Source organism: Salvelinus sp. IW2-2015, linkage group LG37 (genome assembly GCF_002910315.2).
Source record: "Salvelinus sp. IW2-2015 linkage group LG37, ASM291031v2, whole genome shotgun sequence".
Lineage (NCBI taxonomy): Eukaryota > Metazoa > Chordata > Actinopteri > Salmoniformes > Salmonidae > Salvelinus > Salvelinus sp. IW2-2015.
The window spans coordinates 1,441,296-1,450,950 of record NC_036876.1 but is presented as its reverse complement, the minus strand read 5'-3'; the positions used below and the strand labels follow the sequence as shown (position 1 = coordinate 1,450,950).

At 43.4% G+C, this 9,655-nt stretch overlaps 1 protein-coding gene across 2 annotated transcripts in view; it reads right to left on the bottom strand.

Annotated features, from left to right (window-relative positions):
• The window catches only part of LOC111960032 (calsequestrin-1-like), a 45,487-nt gene that overhangs the window by 7,470 nt on the left and 28,362 nt on the right, over positions 1 to 9,655 (bottom strand). For both annotated transcript variants that reach the window (XM_023981903.3, XM_023981904.3), the window contains 8 exons: positions 9,004 to 9,097; positions 4,632 to 4,732; positions 4,255 to 4,366; positions 3,901 to 3,974; positions 3,467 to 3,597; positions 3,175 to 3,220; positions 3,002 to 3,056; positions 2,621 to 2,721 (listed from right to left, as the gene is read on the bottom strand). In XM_023981903.3, coding sequence (XP_023837671.1) covers positions 2,621 to 2,721; positions 3,002 to 3,056; positions 3,175 to 3,220; positions 3,467 to 3,597; positions 3,901 to 3,974; positions 4,255 to 4,366; positions 4,632 to 4,732; positions 9,004 to 9,097 — 714 coding nt within the window. The remainder of the gene's footprint in view (positions 1 to 2,620; positions 2,722 to 3,001; positions 3,057 to 3,174; positions 3,221 to 3,466; positions 3,598 to 3,900; positions 3,975 to 4,254; positions 4,367 to 4,631; positions 4,733 to 9,003; positions 9,098 to 9,655) is intronic.

Below are 9,655 nucleotides of genomic sequence, written 5' to 3'. Positions count from 1 at the left end.
CAGCCCCTAGCATCTATATTGGCCATATAAGCACACCCCCCCCGGGCTTATTGCTTCAGTTATCCCCCTCAGTACATCATTCAGCCACCAGAGAGCTGTAGTGGTCAACAAACATTCCTCACAGAGAGATACTGAGTCTCTCACTTTCAGTTTCTACATGACTTTGCAGCTCCTGTAGCTTTGTCCTTATAATACCATGTAATATTTATTGTCCAAAATAAATCTTATCCTTATCTCATACTGTCACTGCCTTGAACAAATACATGTCAAAATGCTGTCCCTCCACACTGATTCCACTAATCAAAGGTTTGCTGATGGGCCAAAACTATATCATTGTACTCCTTGTTTCCCGGACCAGGCTTGAAGAAACACTGACTAAAGTAAAGACAACCATTGCATTTACAGTAGGGCATAACTCTGGACCCAATCTAGTAGCTGTGTAAGATATCTTTGTAACACGGAAATATTATATGGGAAGGGAAGGGTTTTTCCAAACAAGGAATAAAATCTGGCCCCCAGTTGATGGCCCTAGTTCTGGTTAGGAAAGATATATGTCATGTTACATTCAGCAAGAAGTCAGGGCTCTACAGTCTAGACACATACAAGCTTCAGTAGCACCCTCAGTAGATCATTCAGGCACCAGAGAGCTGTAGTGTTCCAACAACATTCCTTGCAGAGATATAAGTTTCACACCCAGTTCTAACTGAAAAAAACATTCCTTTGCGGAGATCTGATTATTCATACTTTCATTTTCTAACTGACTTGCAGCTCCCTCTATCTGATACCGATCTTATCCTTATCTTGTACTGTCACTGCCCTGGGGAAAAAATTCTAAGTGGGTCAGTCACCGGATGCAATTTAACAACTAAAGCATTCTACTTCAAGAGGGAGTAACTCACTTTATGTTCATACTTGTGTAGATAAAATATACATTATTTACAGGTGAGAACAATTTTGTTACCAACTTACTTGCCCATCCCTTCCCTAGCCCCTATCTCCTAGCCCCTATCTCCTAGCCCCTATCTCCTAGCCCTAGCCCCTAGCCAGGTCTCTAACCTGTCCCCCTAAATCCTCGAACCTAAGTATATTTTCTAACCTGTCCCCAAAACCATAACCCCTAACCAGAGTTCCTAGCATGTCCCCTAAACCCTAAGTAGAGTTCCTAACCTGTCCTCTAAACCCTAGTCCCCAGAGTCTCTAACCTGCCCATCCTTCCCTAGCCTCATCCCTGACCTTTAACCTAGCCCATCCTTTCCCTAGCCCCATCCCTTACCTATACCTAGCCCCACCCCTTCCTAGCCCCATCCCTTCCCTAGCCTCATCCCTTCCCTAGCCTCATCCCTACCTATACCTAGCCCATCCTTTCCCTAGCCCAATCCCTTCCTTATCCCATCCCTTCCTAGCCCCACCCCTTCCTAGCCCCATCCCTTCCTTATATCCCCATCCCTTCCTAGCCCCATCCCTTCCTTATCCCCATCCCTTCCTAGCCCCATCCCTTCCCTAGCCCATCCCTTCTTATCCCCATTCCCTTCCCTAGCCCCATCCCTCCTTATCCCCATCCCTTCCCTAGCCCCATCCCTTCCCTAGCCCCATCCCTCCTAGCCCGCATCCCTTCCTAGCCCCATTCCCTTCCCTTAGCCCCATCCCTTCCCTAGCCTCATCCCTTACCTATACTAGCCCCATCCTTTCCCTATCCCCACCCCTTCCTAGCCCCATCCCTTCCTTATCCCCATCCCTTCCCTAGCCCCATCCCTTCCCAGCCCCACCCCGTCCCTAGCCCCACCCCACCCCTTCCCTAGCACATCCCTTCCCAAGCCCCTAGCCCGATCTTCTTACCTAGCCCCATCCCTTCTCTAGCCCATCCCTTCTCTAGCCCCCATCCCTTCCCGACCCCATCTCCTCCCTAGCCCCCATCTCCTCCCTAGCCCCCATCTCCTCCTCCCAGACTCGAAATTGAGCTCTGGTGCATCCTGTTGCCATTGATTATCTTGAGATGTTTCTACAACTTTATTGGAGTCCACCTGTTGTTAAATTCAATTGATTTGACATTATTTAAGAATGAGGGAGGCCACTGTGTTCTTGGGGATCTTCAACGCTGCAGACATTTTTTGGTACCCTTCCCAAAATCTGTGCCTCGACACAATCCTGTTTCGGAGCTCTATGGACAATTCCTTCGACCTCATGGCTTGGTTTTTGTACTGACATGCACTGTCAACTGTGGGAACTTATATAGACAGGTGTGTGCCTTTCCAAATCATGTCCAATCAATTGAATTTAACACAGGTGGACTCCAATAAATTTGTAGAAACATCTCAAAGATAATCAATGGCAACAGGATGCACCAGAGCTCAATTTCGAGTCTCATAGAAAATGGCATGAATACTTATGTAAATAAGTTATTTCGATGTATTTATTTTAATTTGCAAACATTTCTAAAAAGCTGTTTTTGCTTTGTCATTATGGGGTATTGTGTGTAGATTGATTTAAAAAAAAATGTCATCCATTTTAAATACGGCTGTAATGTAACAAAATTAGGAAAAGGTCAAGGGGTCTGAATACTTTCCGAATGCACTGTACACAGTATGTTCAGCCAGTTCACATATCTTCAGCCTGTTCTTACCAGGGGGAAGTCGTCGGGGTCGATCCAGACAATGCTGAGGTCGGGGTTGTCAGTGTTTTCACGGGCCACCTCTTTCAGGATCTCCAGGAACTCAAAACCATCTTGGAAAGGTCAAAGGTTAGATACTGTAGTCTTTTAGCCCCTTCTACACCCCCACATTGGAAGACAATTGTATTTTTATTATCTAACTTTTACATTTTTTTATGACCAGATTTGTGAAAGAGCAGAGAATATATATATATATATATATATATATATATATATATATATATATATATATATATATATATATATATATATATATAGTGCATATATATAGTAAAACGTATATATAGCATATATATAGTAAAACGTTGCTTGGGACTAGTGCACTGTACATACCAGGGTCATCCTCCTCAGCGAAGGCAACAATGTGCTCTCCATCAATGTCATCTTCCTAAAGGAAGAAAGAAAGAAAGAACGCGACTCAGGCCTACTGTACATCTCCATGAGATATAGGCCCACTGGACAGTTCCGGTTTCTAGACGTTTCAATAGTGAGTGAATAAATCTTACCCAGGTCTCGTACATGCTGTGGGGCTCCAGCTTCCTCAGAGTGGGCCTGGAATGAGAATGATATCAATCAATCACATTTAGATTATCAAGCCCTTTTTACATCGGCAGTCATAGAGTACATTCACAGTAACACGGCCTAGACCCAAAAGAGCAAACAAGGAAAGGCTGAAGCAAGAGCACAGTGGCTTGGAATAAAAATGAATGTAGTTTGAACCACACTTTGTCTACATAACATAGTATAGGCCTTCTGGTTTTGCATTGTAGGTCAGCTGATCTACAGGCCCTAACTCACCTGTCGTGCTCCTCAATGTAGTCTACAAGCTCAGCCTCAGTGTACGGCTTTCCTGGAATGGTCATTGGTTCCTCCATGAAGGGCTCGTAGAAGTCAACCTCGTTCAGTTTCATATTCAGCTTCTTGGCAATCTGGATATGGACAAAGAACATCAATTTGGCTATCAGAAAGCTGTTGTTTCTACATAAAAACATGAGTTAACATTTTGAATTAAAGTATTTGCAATGTAACTAATATTATGTTTTGTGGACTGAACTTGATTTCCTGAGTTGACTTAAGTTACTGCGCTACCTTGAAGTGTTATCTTTTCAAGTTAAGACTACTAAAAATGGTACAGCATACAGACAGTTGGTCTGCATTGGGGACAATGGAAATATTCCAGAATAGAGTTTAGAATACAGCCAACTCTAATTTTACCCTCTGTGGTTCCGTACCTTAGGGTCAAAGGTGGCGAAGAACTTGATGAATGGATGGAACTCCTCGGCAGCGTCGTCATACTCAATGAAGTCTGTAAAAGAGAAAAATAACATTAACCTAACGTGATATTCTCATTGACATACCTGACTGAGGAAATTGTCAGAATTCAGGCATTGAATACCTGCATGTGGTTCACAGAAATAGGCGTTGTGACTAGCAACCCACTAGCCTGATCCCAGATCTGTTTGTGCCAATTCAGGGACAATGACCATAGTAGTTAACATGACAGCACAAAGACATCTGGGACTAGGCTAGCAATTTCAGTCATGATTTCTCTGGTCTTTCCCACAGAGTGTGTTGGCTGTACTTACGGGGGGATTTTTCACTCTTGAAGTAGCCGACCAGCTTGATGTCCTCGTCAATGTTGTGGAAGCCCTTCAGCTCACGCTCATTATCAATTATCTCCACGGGGTCCTCAATCACCTGCAGAAAGATTGCGTGAGGGAGAAGAGATGTGGAGAGAAGTCTTTAGAAGTTAGAGGAAGATTTTACTGCCCTTATTTTTTCTATCCTTTTCAGAACAATATTTAGGAAACACAATGTAATCACCGATTAATACACTACATTATCAAGAGTGTTTACATAGTAATAAAAGCAAACTTAAGTTAAGTTACAACCAAAATGACTGTAACCAAAATGAGGTGGCACGACAACTAAATGACTGTATAATGTTATAACAGTTACTCACGTCGTAGAGGAACTCCACCAGGGTGTCAGCGGCCAGCTCACCGTCATACTCAATGATCTCATTATCAATAAAGATGTAGATGCTCTCCACCTCATCCAGACCTGAGGAGGGACGATGACAGGTTAGAGACACTGTTTAGGGGCTAGGGAAGCAATGGGGGTTAGGGAAGAGATGGGATGGGGCTAGGGAGGAGATGGGGGCTAGGGAGGAGATGGGGGCTAGGGAGGAGATGGGTAGGAAGGGATGGGGGCTAGAGAAGGGGATGGGCTAGGGAAAGGGAATGGGAAGCTAGGAAAGGGATGCGGCTAGGTAAGAGATCGGGCTAGGGGCTTGGGAAGGGATGGGCATAGGGAAGGGGTGGGGCTAGGGACGGGATGGGGGCTGAGGGAAGCGGATGGGGCTAGGAAGAGATCGGGCTAGGGCTTGGAGAAGGATGGGCTAGGAAGGGTGGGCTAGGACGGTGGGGCTAGGGAAGGGAATGGTGGCTTAGGGAAGGGATGGGGCTAGGGAAGGGAGGGGCTAGGGAAGGGAATGGGGATAAGGAACGGATGGGGCTAGGGAAGGGATGGGGCTAGGGAAAGGATGGGGCTAGGTAAGGAGTAAGGGATGGAGCGCTCTAGGGAAGGGATAGGGCTAGGGAAGGGACTGGGGGCAGGTTAGAGAACTCTGGGGACTAGGGTTTAGAGACAGGTTAGGAACTCTACTTAGGGTCTAGGGTTTAGGGGAACATGCTAGGAACTCTGGTTAGGGGTTATGGTTTTGGGGACAGGTTAGAAAAATACTTAGGTCGAAGATTTAGGGGGACAGGTTGAGACTCTGGCTAGGGGCTAGGAGATAGGGCTAGGAGATAGGGGCTAGGAGATAGGGGCTAGGAGATAGGGCTAGGGAAGGGATGGGCAAGAGTAAGTTGGTAACAAGACAATTGTTCTCACCTGTAAAATAATGTATTATTTATCTACCAGTGATGAACATAAAGTGAGTTACTCCCTCTTGAAGTAGAATGCTTTAGTTGTTAAATTGCATCCTGGTGACTGACCCACTTAGACATTTTTTCCCCAGGGCAGTGACAGTACAAGATAAGGATAAGATCGGTATCAGATAGAGGGAGCTGCAAGTCAGTTAGAAAATGAAAGTATGAAATAATCAGATCTCCGCAAAGGAATGTTTTTTCAGTTAGAAACTGGGTGTGAAACTCATATCTCTGCAAGGAATGTTGTTGGACAAACTACAGCTCTCTGGGTGCCTGAATGATCTACTGAAGGTGCTACTGAAGCTTGTATGTGTCTAGACTGTAGAGCCCTGACTTCTTGCTGAACATTAACATGACCTTAACCTTTCCTAACCAGAACTAGGGCCATCAACTGGGGGCCAGATTTTATTCCTTGTTTGGAAAAACCCTTCCCTTCCCATATAATATGTTCTGTGTTACAAGACATCTTACACAGCTACTAGATTGGGTCCAGAGTTATGCCCTACTGTAAATGCAAGGTTTTGTCTTTACTTTAGCTCAGTGTTTCTTCAAGCCTGGTTCTGGAAGACAAAGGAGTACAATGATATAGTTTTTGGCCCATCAGCAAACCTTTGATTAGTGAATCAGGTTGTGGAGGGACAGCATTTTAGACATGTATTTGTTCAAGGCAGTGACAGTATGAGATAAGGATAAGATTTATTGGACAATAAATATTACATGGTATATAAGGACCAAAGATACAGAGAGCTGCAAGTCATTAGAAACTGAAAGTGAGAGACTCAGATCTCTCTGTGAGGAATGTTTGTTGACCACTACAGCTCTCTGGTGGCGGAAATGATGTTACTGAGGGGGATACTGAAGCAATAAGGCCCGAGGGGGTGTGCTATATGGCAATATACGACTGCTAAGGGCTGTTGTTAGGCACAATGCAAAGTGGGGTGCCAGGACACAGGCCTTAGCCATTGGTATATTGGGCCATATATCACAAACCCCCGAGCCTGTCGTATTGCTATTAAAACTTGTGACCAATGGAATTAGAGCAGTAAAAATACATGTTTTGTCATACCGTGGTATACGATATGATATACCACGGCGGTCAGCCAATTAGCATTCAGCGGCTCGAACCACCCAGTTTATAACGAGGCTTTTATGTGTCTGTAGGTCTACTACTGTAGGTCCACTACTGTAAGTCTACTACTGTAAGTCTACTACTGTAGGCCTGCTTCTGTAAGTTCTACTTACTGTTAGGTCTACTACTTAGGTCTGCTTCTGTAAGTCTACTACTGTAGGTCTGCTTTATAAGTCTACTACTGGTAGGTCTACTACTGTAGGTCTTGCTACTGTAGGTCTGCGACTGTAGTCTTACTATTGTAGTCTTGCGACTGTAAGATCTACTACTGTAAGTCTACTACTGTAGTCTACTACGTAGGTATATACTGTAGGTATATTTCTGTAGGTCTACTTACTGTAGGTATATTACTGTAGGTTGCTACTGTAGGTATATTACTGTAGGTCTCTACTGTAGGTCTGCTACTGTAAGTCACTATTGTAGGTCTGCTACTGTAAGTCTACTACTGTAGGTCTACTACTGTAGGTATATTACTGTAGGTTCTGCTACTGTAGGTATATTACTGTAGGTCTACTACTGTAGTCTCTACTGTAAGTTCTACTATGTGTAGGTCTCTACTGAAGGCTCTACTGAGTCTACTACTGTAGGTCTGCTACTGTAAGTCTACTACTGTAGCTACTACTGTAGGTATATTACTGTAGGTATATTTCTGTAGGTCTACTACTGTAGGTATATTACTGTAGGTCTGATACTATAGGTATATTACTGTAGGTCTACTACTGTAGGTCTACTACTGTAGGTATATACTGTAGGTTTTGATACTGTAGGTATATTACTGTCGGTCTACTACTGTAGGTCTACTACTGTAGCATATTACTGTAGGTTGATTACTGTAGGCATATTACTGTAGGGTCTTACTACTGTAGGTATATTACTGTAGATCTACTACTGTAGGTATATTACTGTAGAGCTACTACTGTAAGGTATATACTGTAGGTCTACTACTGTAGGTATATTACTGTAGGTCTTTACTACTGTAGGTTCTGATACTGTAGGTAATTTAATGTAGGTCTATACTGTAGGTTATATATACTGATAGGTCTGATACTAGTAGGTACTACTACTGTAGGGTCTACTACGTGTAGGTATATTAGCTGTAGGTCTACTACTGTAGCTGATACTGTAGGTCTACTACTGTAGGTATATTACTGTAGGTCTACTACTGTAGGTCTACTATTGTATTTTGTTAATCCTTGAACATACAGAGGATCGACAACATTACTTTCACTCCCCATTACTGGCTTGTATGAGTGAAAAAGAAGGAAGCCTGTGTTAAAATATCCACTCCAGATCATCCATTGTGTTTGCAAAAAGGCTGTTAAGTAATACTGCAAGACAAAACAAATAAATAAATCAACTTTGGCCTAAATGAAAAACTACAGGTTTGGGTCAAATCCAATACAACACTACACAGAGTGAAACCCTCTGTATTTTGAATGGTGGCAGCATCATATTATGGGTATGCTTGTCACTGGCAGGAGCTGGGGAGTTTATCAGGATCAAAATAAAAATGAGCAAACCCCAGGTAAACGGTTGGAGGAAAACCTTCCTAAAATCTAAACCTGGGATGGAGTTTTATTTTTCAACGGGACAATTACACAACATTTTAATGTTAATGCCAAAGCTCCTGTGTTGAGTAATATGTGTTGAGTGTTTCTGAATGGTCGAGTCATTCAGGAACTCAGAGACAAGGTTTGAATATTCCTGTCCATCCCAACCATTCCCAACCAAATTGTCTGAGCATGTTGCTTTAAGAGTTGTGCAAAGTTTGTAGAATCTTATTCAAAATGATTCACAGCTGTAATTGCCTGCCAAAGCTCCTTCCAACAAGTATTCACTTTGGGATGTGAAGACATGTGCAATCAAAATATCTTCGATTTTTATTAATTAAGAACATTTTCTATAATTTTTCTTTCACTTCAAAATGTGGAGTAGGTTGTGTAGAACTGCAGGAGAAAAAATCGAATTGAATCCCTTTTTACATTTATTATTAAGACAGCAAAATGTGAAGACTGTGCAAGGGGTGTCAAGACTTTCACTAGGCACTGCCTGTGAATCAGGTGAGTTAGTTCAGGGCTACAACAAAATTGTGAAATGTCTGGGGGTCCTGAGGAGAGGTCTGAAAACCACTGCTCTAATCTATTTCAACAGGAACGATACTACACCTCGGGCAGAAGAGGGCAGGAGAGATCAGGATTCTATGTGAAGTCAGACTGAACGACTGAGGTTTAATCGATGATGAAAAGGTGGTCAAGAGATGAGTGTGCTTTTACCCAGCTTCTTGGCGACAGAGAGGTCCTTCTTCTCATCCACAAGACCGAATCCAATGTCTTCATCATCGATATCATCAAGAACCTGGGCTGCAAGCTGCAGAGAAGAGAGAGAAGAGAGAAAGAAAGAAAGACAAAGGAAGAGTGTAAGAGATGGAGCTGTATCAGAGCACATGGTCCTAGCATCCTAACGTCTGTTTTACGCTCCATTTTTGGATCTATAGATCTTGCTTATTTGAACAACCTTGAATGGATCTGACAGGTATCAGCATTATCGCTATAGCTCAACCGTGTCCTCTGATAGGCTAGGTGACATTTTCAACATATTGCTCATACCTATCCAATAACTTCAGATCTACACAACTGCCTTCAGGGACAGGGGGTTGACTTAGAACGGAATAGATATGTGTATGCCCCCCCTCCCCCCTATGTTAATAGATGTGCCGTCCCTCAGGAATGAGGTGCTCAGCACTCCAGTTCTAGACACATATGACCACATTGCACTCCAATGGACTGCATGGAAAATGTATTTCCCACATACTCTGTAAGCACTCCCACCCCCAACCACGGCATTTCCGCCCTCTTTCAAGGCCTTAAAAGCAAAAGCCTTAGAGCGCTACCTTGCACTTTCTAAATCTGTGTGAAACTGGACCTA